Genomic DNA, 21,320 nt, shown 5'->3' with positions numbered 1-21,320 from the left:
ACAATAGTGTTTAACCCTTATGTGCTTGCAGGGACTTTTTGTCTATAAAGAAAGATGGTTAGGATTTTTGCCAAGGTTGTAAACCCATGTGAGGTCAGGGGCCAGTGACATATATATTGCTCTGTTTTGGCATTCCGCCATGTGAAGTCGTTTGGCGGGAAAATGACGAGGTCTCGAGGCGTAGGTCTGTCTCAAATTCCTCTTTTGGCTGTGTGAACATCCCTTTATCTACTCGGGTACACAGGCAATATGGCAATATGATTCTGTATCCATCTAGGCGGATCATAGATATGTACTGCAAGCAAATGTTTGGGTTTGTGTGTGTGCCCGTGTGTATACCCCCTTGACTCAAAGGTCACATTTGGAGATAGAGTTGTCAGTATACCAGAATTTAGAGTTCAATACCAATCGTATAGGATTGATAGTCTCAAAAACAAATTAATGCTTTGGTATGGAACTGTACTGAGGGTTCTAGGTGTGAAACTCTGAACAGAGGAAATGAAAGCGGGCACAATAAAAGTAAGATAAATGTGGAATGAGGCCTCTGCTCTGTAGAAGTCCCTGCTCAGGTGTCAGGGAGTCCTTGCTCCGCCGGCAGCTGGGTGACGGGTTGGGGTAAGTCTCTGGTCTGTAGAAGTCCCTGCTCAGGTGTCAGGGAGTCCTTACTCCGCCAGCAGCTGGGTGACGGGTTGGGGTATGTCTCTGGTCTGTAGAAGTCCCTGCTCAGGTGTCAGGGAGTCCTTACTCCGCCAGCAGCTGGGTGACGGGTTGGGGTATGTCTCTGGTCTGTAGAAGTCCCGGCTCAGGTGTCAGGGAGTCCTTGCTCCGCCAGCAGCTGGGTGACGGGTTGGGGTTAGTCTCTGGTCTGTAGAAGTCCCTGCTCAGGTGTCAGGGAGTCCTTACTCCGCCAGCAGCTGGGTGACGGGTTGGGGTATGTCTCTGGTCTGTAGAAGTCCCTGCTCAGGTGTCAGGGAGTCCTTACTCCGCCAGCCACTGGGAGACGGGTTGGGGTTAGTCTCTGGTCTGTAGAAGTCCCGGCTCAGGTGTCAGGGAGTCCTTGCTCCGCCAGCAGCTGGGTGACGGGTTGGGGTATGTCTCTGGTCTGTAGAAGTCCCTGCTCAGGTGTCAGGGAGTCCTTACTCCGCCAGCAGCTGGGTGACGGGTTGGGGTATGTCTCTGGTCTGTAGAAGTCCCTGCTCAGGTGTCAGGGAGTCCTTACTCCGCCAGCCGCTGGGAGACGGGTTGGGGTTAGTCTCTGGTCTGTAGAAGTCCCGGCTCAGGTGTCAGGGAGTCCTTGCTCCGCCAGCAGCTGGGTGACGGGTTGGGGTATGTCTCTGGTCTGTAGAACTCCCGGCAATGCTGTAAGGAGTCTTGGCAGCTGGATGGGGTTGGGGCCTGCAATATCTAACCTGAGCAATAAGTTTAACCAATTGCCTCTTAAAAAGTATCAAAATAGAATCTAAAATTTGCTGCATCATGCAACCCCCAATATGAGGCCCCATGATAGGTCAAATAGACCATCACAAACAAAAATTTCTCACTTCTCCATGTAATTTTAAGTAACTATTACCAGGAACTGATCTTAGATCAAGTCTTATTACATTCATGTATATGGTGATATCTTATGCTACGGTGCTATACAGAGATGGTCATCCTTTACACTAGTCCCTGTCTCCCAAGTGAAATAAAATCATCATTATGTTTTTGGAGCATGAGGAGAAAAGGGGGTACACAGAGAAAACCAACACAAAAACTACAGACTCTAATACCTCCAGGCCAATGTTGCCCTTGGTTGGATCTCCAGTATGGCAAAGTCACAGTGACATCCCTTACAATGATCCAAGATTATTCTGGGAGGCTATAATAGTTCACTATATGGAGAATGATCTATAGACAGATTGGTGACATCAACATTAGTATAATTTTGATTGAATGCAGCTCTGGATGCCAATGAAGATGATTCAAGATGAAGACAAGAAGAAGAGCAAAGTAGTTTTAAAGACAGATGATGTTCAGAAGGTTAGATTTGCTTGAAAGTGATCTTCGATGCCCACTGGTTTCTATTTCAAGGGAGATGGGTGGAGGAGGAAACATACAGTTCCTACAAGTTTTCCTACTATTTCTTGGTCAAGGGTCCCGAAAAATGCTCCTAGAGCCTGTCGCACTCGATGGCCCTACAACTCCATATATGAAACTTCTCTGCGGCTTATACAACATGTCAGTTTTTCACACACGCGAAGTGTTAGTTAATGCAATAATACTCGGTAACATTCTCCCAGGCATTAGATAGAATACATCAACCACATGTCAAGCCAAATCCAGAGCTACTGGCAAACACAAAGAGCTTTACGAACTCTGCAAAAGGTAAAAATCTCAGTCGTAGGGTTTGACGATGTGTTAAGAGTGAATTATGACCCATCTTCAATCCAAAAACCATATCCCTGTGGCCTGGCCATAAACATCTTGAAAAGAAAACCACCTGTGTGCGCTCGACTCGGCTCCGCTGGAAACAGGTGGAACAGATTGTAAATGATTTCACCCCAGCGGGCCTATCAGCGTTTGTATGAATCATGCCTTAATAGTTTTCTGTATTATAGAATTTCCTCTTTGCATTAACAAGAGGAGATCCGAGTGTGTGATCCCTTAAGCACAGGATAGCAGTTACACAACATTTATTTGCCGAGACTGAGGAAGAATTGCTTACGGCTTAACTCCTTCACCGCCGCCGGACAGTAAAATAAAAGGCTAGAAAAACGTATAAGGCAAATGTGTTGTCACGTCAAACTATTTGTAACTGATGTTAATAATAGTATTAACTATTTGAAAAATAAAAACTTAGTCTAAAGTAGTATTTTTTTATATGTTCATAATCATCTTCAGAATCATGGATGTACTGAAGAGATGGTAGATAAACAGAATAGAGAGACGTTCGGCCACAGACTCAGAGGAAAAGAACAAGGGTATGGCACTTCTGCGATCTCTAATGTCCAGAAGATATGTGGCAACAAGTGCTCAATTTCCCTGCAATGCCCCCAGAGGTTAAATAAAGAATTGCATGGCACCTATTTAAACAAAAAGTTTTGTAGCTGTTCTCCATCCTCACGCCCCTCTACAAGGTCAGAATGCACCAATATGGTTTCTAAAAATGAGTTTCTGAAAACTTGACAAGCCTTTGAAAAAAAAAAAAAAACATGGGGGCAGACTTATCAAGACTGGTGCGAGGAGTTATTAAAGGGATCCTATCATTCAGAAGTAATTTTTTGTCCCTAACATGTCGGAATAGCCTTAAGAAAGGCTATTCGTCTCCCACCTTTCATTGTCTTCTCCACACCGCTGTTCGCCGGTATGCAAATGAGTTCTCTCGCAGCACTGGGGGCGTCCCCAATGCTGCCAGAGAACTCTCCAGCGCCACCTCCATCTTCTTCAGGAATATCCTCTTCCTGTGTCGGCTTTGAAACTTGTAGGCCTCAGGCCATCGGGCAGAGGTGACTGCGCATGCCCACGGCCACAAAAAAAATGGCTGCTTACATAGTAAGTAAGCGGCCATTTTCTTGTGGCCTGTGGGCATGCACAGTCGGCTCTGCCCCAGGCCTACAAATTTCAAACCCTGTGCCGGAAGAAGACACAGGAAGAGGATATTCCTGAAGAAGATGGAGGCGGCGCTGGAGAGTTCTCTGGCAGCATTGGGGATGTTGTTTGAGCGCTGGGGCCTGCCCCCAGTGATGTGAGAGCTCATTTGCATACCGGCAAAAACCAGGATTTCGGGCGAATGGCAATGCGGAAAAGACAACGAAAGGTAGAAGACGAATAGCCTTTCTTAAGGCTATTCCGACATGTTAGTGACAAAAAATGACTTCTGAATGAAAGGATCCCTTTAAGAGGCCCTGGTGCATTTTGGAAGGGGGCTTGTGAGCCTGAATTGAAATCTATACCAGTCAGGAGAGGATATAATTTTTTGGTATTAGTCACGCCACTTTTTTGGTACGAGATACAGTAAATGTGATGGGCCGAGGTATCTCTACCCCAGCCCGCCTAGATTTCCATCCATCTTAAAAAGTGTTGGGGCAAAAAAATAAATAAATAAAAATTTAAGGCACAAATCATAGGTACTTCACTGCTATCCATTTTTTAGGCTTGAGGCTTTTTGAATATTACACTAAAAACCATACAAGCTCTTCACTGTCAGAAAACTGAAGATGGACTTCTCTTGGGAATGGTTGGCAGACCCACAGTTTGTTAAGGGAGCTGTAGAAAGCCAAAAAGTTCTGATCAATCAAAAAGTGACACAGCCTTTACAATCAGTTGATGGTTGGGGGTGTTGAGTGTCAGGCCCCACCATTCTGACCTTGATGACCTCTAAGGACAGGCTACTCATTTTGGACTTACCTTTACATTTTTATAGTATGACTCCATAGCTTTATTTAAATGACTGGTATTTTATTTCTTACCCAATCTCATGTATTAAGCTTGCGGTGGTCTACACATAGATGTGAAATGCAGCAACCGTTATAAATGTTTAGCCAGACACTGACATGACTAGTAAATGCTGATTCATGACGACCGCTGCCAGGACTAAGCAGAGAAACAAACTTTTGTCTGATGGGGTCTGAATATATTGACGCAGAGCTGAAAAATATAAAAGGTTTTTATATAACCAAATGACTCTGAGTCATGAAAGGTTTTACAGTGCTCTGTGAGTATGGCAGGACGACAAAAGCTAAATAAAGGAAAGTAATTTACACATTGTCCCGTCTACAGACACTATATACACTGTAAGGGTCATTACAAAATGCCTTTCTTCGGAGGTTACGGGTCATTTTAATACGACACGACAAACACTAATTGGAATCTAAAAGACGTAATTTTAACCACAAAGCTGTAAAAACTGGACAAGCTAAATGAAAGGTATTAACAACTACGGCACGTCACTGCGCAGAGCAGAACATGGACGTGTGTGATTAGTAAGGGCCTACAGATAATATCTACCTGTTACATATCCCCATTATGTAGATGCTACACTGCAAACAAGTATCCAAGGGATGTTAGTAACCTGTTGTATTTGGTGAAGGTCTAGAATTTTTGGCAGATTTTTCTTGATCCTATCATTAAAATTGATTTTTTTCTTCCTACCACGTCGGAATAGCCTTAAGAAAGTCTATTCTTCTCCTACCTTTAGATGTCTTCTCCGTGCCGCCGTTCAGTATACAAACCGGTATTCGTCGGTTTGCAAATGAGTTCTCTCGCAGCACTGGGGGTAGGCCCCAGCGCTCAAACAGCACTGGGGGCAGGCCCCAGCGCTCAAACAGCACTGGGGGCGTCCCCAATGCTGCGAGAGAACTCTACAGCGCCGCCTCCATCTTCTTCAGGAACAAGTCTTCTTCGCATCTTCTTCCGGCAGTGGCTCCAAACGTCTAGGCCTCGGGCAGCCGACTGCGCATGCCTGCCGGCCACAAGTAAATGACCACTTGCATTACTGTGTAAGCGGCCATTTTCTTGTAGCCGACAGACATGCGCAGTCGGCTTTGCCCTAGGCCCAGAAGTTTGAAGCCACCGCCGGAAGAAGACCCGTTCCTGAAGAAGATGGAGGCGGCGCTGGAGAGTTCTCTCGCAGCATTGGGGATTCCCCCAGTGCTGTTTGAGTGCTGGGGACCGCCACCAGTGCTGCGAGAGAACTCATTTGCATACCAGCAAAAAATGGGATTTCTACAGAACGGCGGTGCAGAGAAGACAACGAAAGGTAGGAGAAGAATAGCCTTTCTTAAGGCTATTCCTACGTCATAGGCAGAAAAAATTGAGTTTAATTGATAGGATCCCTTTAAATCAAAATACGCGATGTTATGGTTACACGGGTTCATAAACTTTTATAGACTATGAGCCCTACTTATAAATAGGACATTTCCAGGACCTGACCCCATACAATCTAATCCACTAACATCAAACAGATCTACAAATTACATTTGCACATTCAACACCATTATGACAAATTCCTAATATTTCACAAGTTCACTACAAAATCAGCTGGAAACAAAACACACAATGATGATTCGTGGTCAACAGGAACTTACAGAGCCTTGATGTACAAGACCGTAGAGTGTGTGACAGGACAGTCTATTCCTTCCAGACATGAGTAAAGCCCTATCCTCAGATAACTTGAGTGATGCACACACATGCTCTGCGTTATTCTGAGCAGTCATGGCCACACTGATAATTACGCAGGATTCTGCCTGTCGGAACACATGCATTGCAACGCGATGTCTCCTCAGCTGTAGTGTGCAATTACTGAGGTATGTAAGGTCGCGCTTACCTACAATAGGGCCGTGTCATACCCTCACATTCACCTAGTAAGCCGGAATATTTGTTTCCTGCCACCAGCGCAATATGCTGCTGTACGTTAATAAAAATGCCAAAAATTTCATTTATATGCATTTTGCAATCCCTGTTGACAACTCTGTACATTGCTGTTTTTGCATTTTTCTCCTTTGGTTACATTTTTGATCAGTCTTCCATTGGCTTTAAAAAGGTTATCTGTATGCATAACCCCTTATCTATATGGATAACCCCTTTAAGGCCAATGGAAGACTGATCAAAAATACCCTATATTCAGCCAGGCTGAATTCCAAGTGGGGGAAAAAAAACCCTCAGTCCTCAAGCTCAGGGGAGGGACAGACAGACAACCAAAACACCCCCTCCCTTTCACTAGCACCCAGCAACTACTGCACCCAAAAATTCCGACCATTTTAATTTTTGAAATTTTCCAGTAGATGCTGCATTTCCCCCCCTCGGCTTATACTCGAGTCAATAAGTTTTCCCAGTTTTTTGTGGTAAAATTAGGGGCCTCGGCTTATATTCGGGTCGGCTTATACTCGAGTATATACACAAATTCATTTCAATGAGCTGAAGATAGCCCGAAGTACAATGCTTGGCTATCTCCAGAACTTTCTTAGAAATGAATGGAGCCATGTGCATCCACACTGAAGGAGGGACCGTGCTCTCCCCCATTCTCTTAATCTGACTGCGGAGACCCACACCAATGTGCAAATTCACTTCTTAAAATGGGAACACACTTTTTGCATATTCTTTCAATTCCGCCAGCCTACTGTGACCCCTATGGATCACCAAACCAATGAGGTCCCCTACTAAACCCATTGTGAAACCCAATGGTAATCAGTCATTGGCGAGTACAGGCCTTTAGATTATCTAACACATGTCATAGTGACGTGGCGACTCTCATATGAAGAATATAAGGTACTCACAGGCCTACCATGTAAATTACTGGTTTAGGCTAGAAAAATCTCATGCCAAGCTGAAAAATATGAACCTAGTGAAACCCTGCAATTACATAGAAATCCACATTCTAATTAATAGTCCGAAATGTTTCGTAATTACCCAGAAAATCACCATTATCAGCAAATTTCAAAGGGCAAAAAAAAAAAAACTAACATGTACCTCCAATTATATCTAAAGAGTACATGATGTAGGATTTACTGAAGGAAGGGACTGGTCATGTCTGTGCTGTATGCCGCTCATAACATGACACATGGGTTTTTCTTCTCGGCTCCAGCAGGCAGTACCGAGGTAAACATTACAGGGAGCTAAAGAGTGGGGGTCCATGCTGTCGGACCCTCACAGATTTAATATTGATGGCCTATCCTAAAGATAGAAAGTGGATGACACATTCAATAAGATAATCCTTTAATAGTCCCACCATGAGGAAATTCAGTCCATACACAATGTCACCTGCGCCTTTCAAACAGAGTTTATAAAATATTACAATAATAATAATAATAATAATAATAATAATAATAACAGAATTATAGTTCAACATCGACCACAGTCTAGTCAGTCTTAGTAAATCTGACCTGTTGTCTCTAGCAATATTTTCAAGAAATTACATTCCCAAAAGTCATTGCAATATGATGGTTTTACAATGACTGAGCAAAGTTCTCACAACACAATGGTGTCAGCCATCAATCTCACACTATAACTAGTTATCCATTTATATGATGAAGTGAATGCATTAGCAGAAGATGACTTAGGGCAGGTTCACACCTGCGCCCGGTCTCCGCTTTCAGCTTTCCGTCTTCTGCCCGAGAAATTGGACAGGAGACGGAAACCGGCAGCCAGTTTTCAAACTCTTTCATTTGATTGGGTTTGCAAAGTGTCCGCTCTTGAGCGCCTTCTGCCTCTCTGCGGCGAAACTGGATTTTTTAACCGGACACAGTCGGACATGCAGGACTTTGTGTCCAGTTAAAAAAAAAAAAAAGTTTCGCCGCGGAGACCAGAAGACGCTCACGGGCGGACGCTGACCGCCGGGTTTCTGTCTCCTGTCGGGAGAAGACGGAAACCCACAAAGCGGAGACCGGGCGCAGATGTGAACCCGCCCTTATTGGTTAAAGGTAACTTGAGTTCTCATGAAAAGTTGAAATAGGTGCATAAACCTTCTTACATGATGTCCTATAAGTTTTTTTGCTGCTAATAATCAGATTATGGCTGCATTTCTGTCCCAGGCTGTGGGGTGTACAATAAGGGGCAGTCTGTCTCCCCTCTGTTATACATTACTGATACGTTTCTGCCATGAATAACTGTAAAATAGTTATACAACTACCTGAGGAAAGTCCAAGTGACCATAATACCCAGGAAGGCCAAGTGACCGAAGGTCCAGGAACTCTAGACTGCAAATATAGGGCCACCAAGCACATAAAATACATAAAAAATAAATCTATGAGCAGAGTCTATGAAGATGCTTGCTGTCTGTAAAGAATACCTCACAAGCAGCCAGAAGTAGATACAAGTACATAGAAGACTTCTCTATATTGTAAACTGTGAGATGTGCAGAATCCTCAGCAATAGTTGGCAGACATGTCTGTGCAGGCTATGAGGAGAATCGGCCCCTCCCCTCTCCCTGCACTGTGTGACCAGAGAAAAGGACGACCCCTACACTCACTGAGATTATCAAAATGGCATGAATGTGTCTAGGGAAAGACTTGCTTAGAAACAAAGGAGTGAACAGCAGATTAGCTAGAAGTAGGACACCTAGTGGCAGGGACTTTATAGAGGTTTTCCAGGCAGAAAGCAGCCATAGATTTAATTAAACTTCATACTTTGGTCCAGAATCACATGCTCTAGGAAAACAGTAAGTTAGTTGAAAATTAGTGGTCATTTAAACCAATCTTTTTATGTTAAACATATTTAAGATTTTTTTTTCCATGTCACTATATATAAATAAATAAATAAATCCTACACTACAGTTTTCACACTGACCACTAAGCCTAAAAACAACATTTTTCCTATTGTGTAGGGGTTTTCTTTGCAGAAGCCGGGATTACAGCAGAAGATAACACCACTGATGCATCAAACAATAGATGTTACATCTTCTCCCCCTCACTGCACAGAATATGTCTAGAAACTTTCCCATAGACTGCAATAAGCCTAGACCATTGCTGCTTTTGGCCATGCCTATGATGTAAAGCATATCAGTAAATGCTGTTAAACAGAGTGGAGGAAAGCACAAGAAAGATGGCGCCCCCATAAACATGTACAGAAAATAGCATTAAAAAAAATAATAAAAATGACTATCTGGTTTTGCTAATAATGAAAAAATATATATATTGGCACATAGATCCAGAATCTGGTTGGGGTAAATGTCAGAAAGTAAATCCCATCTTAATTCTTTCTTCTGCTGCCTCATTTTATCAAATTTTATTAAATTCCACAAATGCAGCGGAGACATTTCTTCGGCATCAGAAAATAATAATAATAGGAAACAATAGTGACACGACCAGAACTTCAACCCAACTGTTAATCAGAAAATAATAAGAACGTAGACAATTATTAATGATTTCCCGGGGCCTTTCCTTTTTTACTCATTTCAAGTTTTTATTTTAAGAAGAACGGGAGAAGCAGCTGCCAAATAGACACTTAAATATACAATTTTTTCCCCTCTTTTTTAATGATCCGAACAAGAACATTTGTGCTGGCAGGGTCTGCCACGGCTCGGTTACAAGTTCACTATTTTATACTTCTTAAAACGAAAAGGAAACGTCTGAACAGTTTGAAGATTTCCAATGTTCCTAACAATCATTCCTACCCTTAGATGAGGATTAGTGACCCTGAAGCTTCATCTAGCAACCAAACTTTGAGGAAGTAAAGTCTGCCCTGACTCTCACTAGGGGCTGAAGACCCTCCAGTCATGTTCTTTACGTCAGCGAGTAGAGCACGAGAACTCCTAAGGGACACAGTCGTCTATGGAAGATCTGTGATATTTATCCGCTCTAAAAAAAAAAACTTGTATAGTCAGGAAATACCAAAGAATAAATGACTTTTGGAAACTTCCAGGTTTTTCATGGCAATAAGTATAGACCCTGGGATAGTATGCGGTCAGATTACAGAGGACAGTGAATGGAAGACTTACTATAGCTGCAGTAAGCCTTGTCACATCCATCTTACATTAGAGAAATGGGTTGATTTTCCTACATACTGACTGTATCACTACTAGATGATTTGCGGGCTTACATGTTCATGATAGCTTGTGTTGGATTTAGGTCAGACAATGGTAACTGCATACATATAGTTTAATACTTTTAAGTATTACCTACCTTTAGTGGAAATTTGGCACCTAGCAACCGAACTATACCACTAGTCTCATGGTTGCTTTACAACCCCCTCACCCCTTGTCCAGATGAGTACTATTTGAGTACATGTAGCAGAAAGCAAATTGACCAAGTGCGGCATCCAATGTGGGGCTGAGTTTTGCATTCATGTCCATGGCGGTTTTGGATACACTCCATTCCACTGCCACAGAGTAGGATAGGACCATATTACTGGAACAAAATGGACCCATTGAGTGAATGCACTTGGATGTCACCCCAAGGTCATCCAAGTGTATTCAACCCCACATCAGAAGCATACAGTACTTTGTTGTGTGCATGGGGTCTCAGTAACATTGAGGCAGTAACCAAAATACTCTTAGGTTATGGAAAAACTCCTTTGAGATTCCAATCATTAAAGGGGTTGCACCAAGTTATCACCTATTAACAGAATAGAGGAGAACTCCATGATCAGTGAGGGCTCGACTTGACTATTTCTGACACTCCCATAGATAATGAATGGAGTAGTAGGGCCTATGTTCAGCTAGCTACTCAATCAGGATGCCATCAGTCTGTTGGGCTCTCAGCAGTTGATCATGAAGATAAACCCTTTCCGATCAATATAGGATAACGTCATAACTTGTTACAACCCAACATCAGCAGTGTCTGTAGTTATTGACTGTTACAAGACTTTGGTAACGGACACTGGCTGTACCATCAGAAATCTTTAAAATTTCCATTCATTTCAATGGGATTTTATATTGCGTCTGTTTACACCCAATCCGTCACAAGTCCGTTCTTTTCCAAAGGACAAAAAAATCCTACATGCAGGACTTTTCTGTCTGTTAGAAAAAAAAACTGACGGCAAGTGTCTGTTATTTTTTAACATTGAAATCTACTTATAACGGACAGTAAGGGCGGGTTCACACCTGCGCCCGGTCTTCGCTTTGTGGGTTTCCGTCTTCTGCTCGAGAAAGTGGACAGGAGACGGAACCCGCCCTCACTGATAGCCATCAGTTACTGGCCATTACTTTGCGTCTGTTTTTTTTTCTGCACATGCTCAGAAAGCAGAAACAAAGACAGTATAAAAAAGCGGATACTAACTGATGCTAGTGTGTCCATTTTAATTGATCCGTTCATTGATCCATCATTCACCCTTACTTGCCTTGGCAGCAGCTGCCTGACACTTGTTGCTCAGTTAAGATAGCTGGACATTAATATCATAAGTCAATAAGTCATTTTTCTAGCCCCTACAGTAGTGAATATTTGTTTTACAATATACAGCCACTCCAAGTTACAGAGGCTTGTTTGGCCCTCTGTCACTTAGGCCACCTACACACATGTATATGTGCAGTGTACGGGACAGTACAAACACCATGTATGATGGATGAATTGATATCACTGTGTCATCTATGATTTTCACTAACCCATGCATTGAAATGAATGGACTGAGACGCAAATACGGACAGGTACAGGACCTGCTCCATTTTCTGCAGTTCTTTAGTACGGCCTAGATACACAGCTGCAAAAACTATAGCTATGTGTATGGGCCCATAGAAATGAATGTGTCCCTACTGTGCTACACAGCTGCGGATAAAAAGTATGAGGCCTTAAGTATGACACAATAACCATAGAAATCATACTTCTTTGGATATATAAATAAGAGCGACAAGGAGGAAATGAACAGCAAGGATAAATACAACACTAAACACAACAGGATCCATGAACGAATGATCAAGAGAGTATTCTGAGGCCATGACACCAATGACTTATCCTGGCTTGCCCCATGACCAGCTGTTTGCTGAAGCTGTAGGGTTCAGATGAAGGCTGAGGCCTCTTCACTGCAAAATGAGAACAGCGCTACACACTGTATAGTGGCTGTGCTTGGCATTGCAGCTCCATCCCATTTGTGTAAGCACTGTGGCCTCTTCAAATAGCAGGTCGGTGTGTGCACAGGTCGATGTCTCCCAATGACATGATGATATTCATTAGAAAGTCATAAATATCAAAGTTCAAAAAAAAAATCTATCACACCTCCTGACATGTCTTTTTGACAAATGCTTTCCATTTCCCATGAAATAACAATCCCGGAGCATCTTTTCTCATGACTTTGTGGTGTACCACTGCTCTACTATTCCTCCTTATTACATATGATTACCATACCCCCACACACACAGATGGTTGTGTCCCTAAACAATGACAAATGATTGGATAGTATCAGAGTGTGTAGGACACATTAATCAATTGTAATGAGGCACCCCTTTTCACACCGAGCTAACCCAATCAGTAAAGTGAGTGCCCCATTTACCCAAAGTACTTCCTACAAATTTTCGTCAGAATTAACACTCAAAATTGAGGTGTTGGGATCACCGGGTACTTTACTTGAGGTAGCTCAAGTTATTTTCAGTTCACCGGATGTTCACAGCAAAGTTACAATCGTAGTTGAGGGACCTCAACAACAGTCTCAGATTTGCAGAGTCCACAGATGCATTTTTACTATTGCCACGTGTCCCACTGCTAGCTTCCAACTGGGTTTTATAGCTCTGAAACCAACACAGCTCCAGCTTTCAATGGATTAACACCTAGACTCCCATATAGATGTGGGAATAGTGCTATCAATAGTGAGTGTTCTTGCCACAGTGTACTTAAGATGTGCCATGGTCAGTGGATAGAACACAGCCAGTAGCAAAGACTATAGGAGCAAAAACATTCCATCACTGCACCCCGTCCCTTCCAAAATATGCAAGAGTAAGAAGAGGCATGATGACTATATAGTGGCAATTAAAGTGATAGTAGCATAATACAATAATACAGTATGACTAGAGATGAGCGAACAGTGAAATATTCCATATTCGTTTCGAATTGCTCCTTAATAGTCGACTATTCGAACGAATATCAAACCCCATTATAGTCTATGGGGAAAAATGCTTTGTTTCAGGGGAAACCACTATTTGACTCAGGAGAGTCACCAAGTCCACTATGACACCTCAGCAAATGATGCCAACAACTCTGCAATGCAACTGGGACAGCAGGGGAAGCATGTCTGGGGGCATCTAACACGGCCAAGTCCCTGCATTACGCCACTAATAATGCGGGAGCTGACTTTTTCCCATAGGAATGCATTGACCAGCGTTGATTGGCCGAATGCCATATAGAGTGCAGCATTCGGCCAATCAACGCTGGTTCTGCCAGAGGCTCCTCTGTGAGGAGGCGGAGTCTAAGATTGTTCCACAGCAGTCTACACTGTGGTCCAATCTCAGGTATAGCAGAGTTGACACAGCTCTGATACACCTGAGATGTAGCAGAGCTGGCCGTGCGCTGGGCTCTGCTACACCTGAGATGCAGCAGTGCTGTGAGCTCAATGCAGCGCTGTGTCAACTCTGCTACATCTGAGATCAGACCACAATGGAGACTGCTGTGGACCGATCTTCACCTCCTCCGGCAGAACCAGCGTTGATTGGCCAAATGCTGTACATTGTATGGCATTCGGCCAATCAAAGCTGGTCAATGCATTCCTATGAGAAAAAGTCAGCTCGCACATAATGCAAGTTCACAGGGATCCTGACTAGCATATAATGGGCTGCCACGAGATAGAGCCCCAAGGAGCTGTTTGAGTAACATTCCCCCCTAAATAAAGGTAATCCCTAGCTATCCCTGCCAGTACATCTATCCCTGTCTAACAGTCACATAGTTCACAGTCTCATATGAACCAAATCTGAAATCGACCATTCGTATAAAGTGGAGGTCACCTGATTTAGCCAGCCAATTATTTTTTCCAATTTTTTTCTGATGCCTCCGTTGTCATAGTTTCTGTTCCACCTGCCCTGAACAGTTATTAGTGCAAAAAAAGCACCAAGGAAGGTGGGAGGGGAATCAAATTTTTAGTGAGTTTGCGGCGTGGTATTTGATTGGAATCGAATATCTCGAGCAGCCTGATATTCGATCGAATACCAATTCGCTTGAACGCCGTTCGCTCATCTCTGAGTATGACAATGCAAGTATAGTGAACTAATAATATGCACAACAGAACATCATTCTTACAATACAGAGAATAAACTATATGTCTGTCTAGCATGGCGACTCCTACTCTCCAACTACAAGTCCTCTACTTAATGCACACTTGTTGAAAGGGGACGTCTTCAACCACCTTACAAACTTATTCACAGATTTCCAGAAGGGGCACCAGAGTAACAGCGCAGCACAATGTTCTAGAATAGATGCTTCAAAATTGTTATTTCATGGTGAACGTAATTATAAAAAGAATGGTTATGTTATTAAACCAGAGAAAGCGATTGTTATAGCCGCATCTCATAGTCTCCTCCTGCTAAGGGTTTCAGTGTTAATGGATCCTTTTTAACCAACTCAATAAGGCGAAAAAGAACCAACAAATATTAATCATTGCAGCTATTACACATCCAACTATTGCTCTCCACAACATATTATAAGAATATACACAGAAAGCAAAAAACTCACATCATGCTCTGGAGTTCAGGGACAAAACTGGTCAGCTTTCCTGCTCCCTTCGCAGAAGATGTAGTGGACGACAAGGACATGGTGGTGGAAGATGCGGTGCTGAGGCTCATCTATAACAGATAAAAGAAATAGTGCCGCTGGATTATAAAACACCCTGCTATAAACATATATAAGACAAAGGGGCAACTTCACTGGCTCTGCCAGACACATGCCATAACTCTGCTGGCTCTAGAAGTTACCTGCTACAGTTCTGCTAGAACTTACCTAGTCCAACTCTCTTGGCTATACAAGTTACCTGGTGCAGCTCTCCAGCCTCACAAATGGCCAACCAAAAATAGTGTGAACCCTGCTGCAGAGTATTCCTCTGGACTCTCCCATACACATGAAAGCTCAGTTAGGTTAACCATGCATGTATGGAGAGACGAGCAGCGACTTATTTCCTATGGAATGAGACAATTTGGCATATTTAAACCCAACCAGCCTGATCCTTTACTCCCCCCCCCCCCAACATCCATTCAGGGAGAGCTGAGAAACCCAATCCTATACACATTAGATAGTCAATCAACCCAGCCAAAATCAGAGAGGTTGGTCAACTTTTCTGTAATGGCAATCGGAAAGTTTAATTTCCACAATTCCACTTTTATTTATGTTTTCACACAAGATAGAGGATAAGTATCTGATCACTGGGGGTCCAAGCGCTAAAACCCCCAGCAGTCAGGGGAAGAGGGTTATGCCCCTTACCAATGGAGAGCTGGGGAACATGCTTTCAGTTCTAAGGACCTTCCAGGATGGAAATCTTCTGCTGTCTGTACAAGTACATGGAGTGGTGGCCAAGGATATGCCCCAGTGCAACACCACTTCATTCCTGGAGATGAAGAGGTGGAACCTATTCTCATGGTCATTGGAGGTTTCAGTAGTAGGTTCCCCAAAATCTGATATGTTATTATAGGAAAATCTCTTAAAAAGATATTGAGATTTCCTGACTATGTTTCTTTCAGTTATATTTGTTCATCCCTATCCTGGGATTTGTTGTCATTTTTGTAAATGAATTTATATAAGGAAGACCTATTAGACCTATATAACTCCGCCATTGGGTGTTGATGCCGTACATTGAGGGTTCACACATGGGAAATTTGTTGCAGAAATTTCTTTACTTAAATGGAGGCTGATAACAATCCATGTCTGGTTGATGCTAGAATGGAGTAGTTTTTGTAGCTTTGTAGGTATTTGCTGTGCAGTCTGGCACCTGTCACAGCTAATAAATCCTCGCCTCAGGATTTGATGCTGAAGAGTGGTCCAAATCACAGTAACAAACTATGCCTCTCCTAAATATAACCCTATTACATGGTATGATGTAGACACTGGGGTTGGAGCCTACTACTAAGTTAAACATGGTAGGATTGACGCATACCAGAAACACAATGCTTGCTGTACAATGTATATCCGGCACTGACCACAGCTGTGTGCAGGGAACTTACTGCATCATAGGCCTGGTTCACACATCCATTCAGGATTCCATTCCACTTGGGGTACCCCCGAACGGAATACCGAACGCATTGACAACCGGTGAGCAATGAAAGCACATGGACCCCAGAGACTATAAGGGGGTCCGTGTGTGTTCCGCACGAGTCATTTGGAGAGGGAAGTAGTTCATGAAGTACTTTTCTCTCCGTATGTTCTGTGCAGACACAGCGAGGTAGACATACAGACCCCATTATAGTATATGGGGTCCGTGTTCTTTCATTGCTCACCACTTGTCAATGCGTTTGTTATTCCGTTCGGGGGTTCCCCATGCGGAATCACCGGACTAAATACCAAACGCAAATTTGAACCGGTCCTTAGTCAGTTATAAAGCAGTGAGGTCCAGAATGGCCCAATTTATAGCGTTATGTCAGTACACGAGGGGTCAGGTTGGTCGGGAACTCAATGCATTATAACTTCCATGCACACAGCCATGGTCAGTCCGAGAAATACAGCCTACACAAGGATCATGTATCCCAGATGGAATAGAGTTGAGTGACTGAAACCTTAAAGGTAGTCTGTCAGCAGAACTGAGCCCCAGAGACAGATAGGTTAGGGTCACTTGACTCAAACAGTGTTTTCTCTATGAGTCCGTGCCAAGATATGTTTTTGTCAATATGCAAATGAGCTCTATGGAGCATGAAGGGCTTTGCCAATCACCTGTTTGGATCAATGACAACGCCATCATTGCTCCAAAGATAATTTACATATTGCTAAAAACAGCGATAGCTCAGCAGTGGAGACTCCGGATACACAAGGAAATAGACTTCCTTGAGGGAAGTTTTCATGGATTTATTAACAGATAACTTATCAGTGTAGAGGTCATCAATTGAAGAGGAGTGGGAGGCCTAACTCCAGGAATCCCACAGATCAGCTGTCTAAAGTGGTAGCAAAGCAGTATAAGCACCGCCCCCTCTTCACAGGCCAAATTCATCAGTCACATGACCTGTTTGCAACATGACTTTAATTGGACTATTTGTGATACCAAGCGCTGACACTGTACCAATATATGGCTCTATGCTTGATATGTAGCGAAAAGACTGTAACGCTCATGCGAAGGATTAGTAGGGGTCCCAGCTGTTGGGCACTTGGCAATTTTCAATTGATGACCTATCCAAAGATCGATCATCAATTATTAAGAGGGGTCGTATGTTTCATGTTTTTCGAAAAAAATATTTAACACTACTGAAAGTAGGGCTATAAACATAAACCAGTAGTCACCCCTTCCCAGGAACCCACCACTAGCAGTGGCAGCTCAGAATGTGCGTGATAGGGGCAGCCAATCACAGGTCTCAAAAGTCACCCCTTTACAAATTAGGAAATTGCAGTAGTCACGCACCGTTTATGAAGAGGTCACTGCTGAGCCCTGCGACTGGCTGTAGCGGTCGCCTCACTAGTGACATCAGCCAAGGGACCTATATACAGATATACTAAACAGAGGTGTGGGGAGCAACCAGCCCCATTTATTATGTTTATGGCCCCACTGACTGCAGTAGTAAATAAGAAAAATAAAATTACACCAACAACCCACCTGCGGTTCTAGCATGATGTAGACATAACCCCACTGTACGATGAACAGTTTCAGTGGATGAAATTTCTGCAAAAATATGCCAAGTGTGAACTGATTTAAATAAAAGAACATCAATCCTAAACCTCTCATTCCAGGAGCTCTGGGAATATCTGCTCCATTACATTACTTCTGGCAATAGTATTATATCACTACCACCAAGTGCATGCACATAAACAGCTGCAGCTGTAGTAAAGCTGAGTTTGCCATGTTTCACAGCTCACTGCATCCCAGAGGACTGCACGTAAACTTTCTTTATACACAAAGACTGAGCACTAGAGCTCTGCTACATCTAAAGTCAGTCCCTGCACAGATAATAAGGGGATAGTGGAGTTTATTAGACAGTATACAGATCACATGTGACCGGCAGCTGTGCTGACATGAGGATGCAGACGCTCTGCATTCACTTACCGCCTCTATTTAGTTCCCTTATTAGACAGTGAGCCGGTTGTGCAGCAGCTCTACTGTATGGATGTGCTGCTCTCTGCCCATATGGACAGCCAGGTGCCCTCAACAAACATGGCCGGAAGTTTTTGTCCCCTAGCTAAGCATGGCCCCCGGGAACCTATCAGAATCGCCAAGAGTTCTAGCTTCCTCCGTTCAGTTACGGTGGGCGAGAAGGGTCAAACTTCTTGAGCGCAAATTAGTTATTTGTTGTGAGGACGCTGCGACTTGTATTGAGCGACCGGGAGAGAATGGAGCTTGTTCACATTGGTCTGCTGACACATATATTACTGACAACAATCACTACATACAGTGACACTAACCTGCTATGCTATATACAGCTGCAAAGGGGTCACACTTTCACGTTTTTTTCCTACTGTATTGGGGTGCTCGTATATATGAGAGGAATGTATTGTTGGGGGGTGCCTGTATATATGAGGGGGTCTGCATTGATGGGGGTGCCTGTATATATGAGGGGGGTCTGTATTGTTGGGGGGGTGCCTGTATATATGAGGGGGGTCTGTATATATGAGGGGGTCTGCATTGATGGGGGTGCCTGTATATATGAGTCGGTCTGTATTGTTGGGGGGTACCTGTATATATGAGGAGGGTCTGTATTGATGGGAGTGCCTGTATATAAGAGGGGACTGTATTAATGGGGAATGCCTGTATACATAAGTCGGTCTGTATTGTTGGGGGGTGCCCGTATATATGAGGGGGTCTGTATATAAGAGGCTGGTGCCCGTATATATGAGGGGGGTGCCCATATATATGAAGGGGCTTGCATTGATGTGGGGTGCCTGTATATATGAGTCGGTCTGTATTGTTGGGGGGTGCCCATATATATGAGGGGGCTTGTATTGATGTGGGGTGCCTGTATATATGAGGGGGGCTGTATTGATGTGGTGGTGCCTGTATATATGAGTCGGTCTGTATTGATGGGGGGGGTGCCTGTATATATGAGGGGGGCTGTATTGATGTGGTGGTGCCTGTATATATGAGTCGGTCTGTATTGTTGGGGGGTGCCCATATATATGAGAGGGCTTGTATTGATGTGGGGTGCCTGTATATATGAGGGGGTCTGTATTGATGGGGGTGCCTGTATATATGAGTCGGTCTGTATTGATGGGGGTGCCTGTATATATGAGGGGGGCTGTATTGATGGGGGGGGGGTGCCTGTATATATGAAGGGGCTTGTATTGATGTGGGGTGCCTGTATATATGAGTCGGTCTGTATTGTTGGGGGGTGCCCATATATATGAGAGGGCTTGTATTGATGTGGGGTGCCTGTATATATGAGTCGGTCTGTATTGTTGGGGGGTGCCCATATATATGAGAGGGCTTGTATTGATGTGGGGTGCCTGTATATATGAGGGGGTCTGTATTGATGGGGGTGCCTGTATATATGAGTCGGTCTGTATTGATGGGGGTGCCTGTATATATGAGGGGGGCTGTATTGATGGGGGGGGGGGTGCCTGTATATATGAAGGGGCTTGTATTGATGTGGTGGTGCCTGTATATATGAGTCGGTCTGTATTGTTGGGGGGTGCCCATATATATGAGAGGGCTTGTATTGATGTGGGGTGCCTGTATATATGAGGGGGTCTGTATTGATGGGGGTGCCTGTATATATGAGTCGGTCTGTATTGATGGGGGTGCCTGTATATATGAGGGGGGCTGTATTGATGGGGGGGGGGTGCCTGTATATATGAAGGGGCTTGTATTGATGTGGGGTGCCTGTATATATGAGTCGGTCTGTATTGATGGGGGGAGGGGGGTGCCTGTATATATGAAGGGGCTTGTATTGATGTGGGGTGCCTGTATATATGAGGGGGTCTGTATTGATGTGGGGTGCCTGTATATATGAGTCGGTCTGTATTGATGGGGGGGGGTGCCTGTATATATGAAGGGGCTTGTATTGATGTGGGGTGCCTGTATATATGAGGGGGTCTGTATTGATGGGGGTGCCTGTATATATGAGTCGGTCTGTATTGATGGGGGTGCCTGTATATATGAGGGGGGCTGTATTGATGGGGGTGTTTGTATATATGAGTCGGTCTGTATTGATGTGGGGTGCCTGTATATATGAGGGGGTCTGTATTGATGGGGGTGCCTGTATATATGAGTCGGTCTGTATTGATGTGGGGTGCCTGTATATATGAGGGGATCTGTAATAATGGTGGGATCTAGTCCTATAGGAGTCTGGTCTGCAGTGTGAGTATATAGTGAGGTCTCTTATGTGATCTGTATATAGGAGGTTCAGTGTGTGGACTCTCTTCATTCTGGTATGTGATGAAGGTGTTGCTATGTACAGTTTGTAATTCCAATGCCATACATTGAGGGCGTGTCCTGTATAACTGGGCCGGTTATAGGAAATTATAAATGTGTTCTGTTTTCAAAATATGTCTGCCGAAAAGTTGGCAAGCGTGGGAATTGTGATGACAACTGATGGCCGACTAAGGGCAAATCATCACTGGAAAACCCCTTTAGGCCAGGGCCCCACCTAGCGAGCTGTAGCCAAAAAACTCTTTGGACATGACCGTGGCGGAAATGCATTGTGTTTTTTTTTCCTCAGCGTTTTGCACACAGAGTTTTCCTCCTCGGACTTTCTGTAGAAAACACTAGCGTTTCCGCAGGTATAATTGACATGCTTTAATGTTTTATTTTTTTTTTATTTTTTTTTTTATAAAAGTGTTTTTGAAAACGCAGTTTTTCCGCTGCACATATTT

At 43.7% G+C, this 21,320-nt stretch overlaps 1 protein-coding gene across 1 annotated transcript in view; it reads right to left on the bottom strand.

Moving 5' to 3' along the window:
• Nucleotides 1–18,648, bottom strand: part of SUPT3H (SPT3 homolog, SAGA and STAGA complex component) — a 366,507-nt gene extending 347,859 nt beyond the window's left edge. Inside the window, exons 1-2 of the mRNA XM_075269245.1 lie at nt 18,559–18,648; nt 15,060–15,169 (exon numbers count right to left, since the gene is read on the bottom strand). Coding sequence (XP_075125346.1) covers nt 15,060–15,169 — 110 coding nt within the window. The 5' untranslated portion in view covers nt 18,559–18,648. The remainder of the gene's footprint in view (nt 1–15,059; nt 15,170–18,558) is intronic.
• Nucleotides 18,649–21,320: the final 2,672 nt, after the last annotated feature.

Source organism: Leptodactylus fuscus, chromosome 3 (assembly GCF_031893055.1).
Source record: "Leptodactylus fuscus isolate aLepFus1 chromosome 3, aLepFus1.hap2, whole genome shotgun sequence".
Lineage (NCBI taxonomy): Eukaryota > Metazoa > Chordata > Amphibia > Anura > Leptodactylidae > Leptodactylus > Leptodactylus fuscus.
The sequence above is the reverse complement of the archived record's forward strand: the minus strand, read 5'-3'. Positions and strand labels throughout refer to the sequence as shown.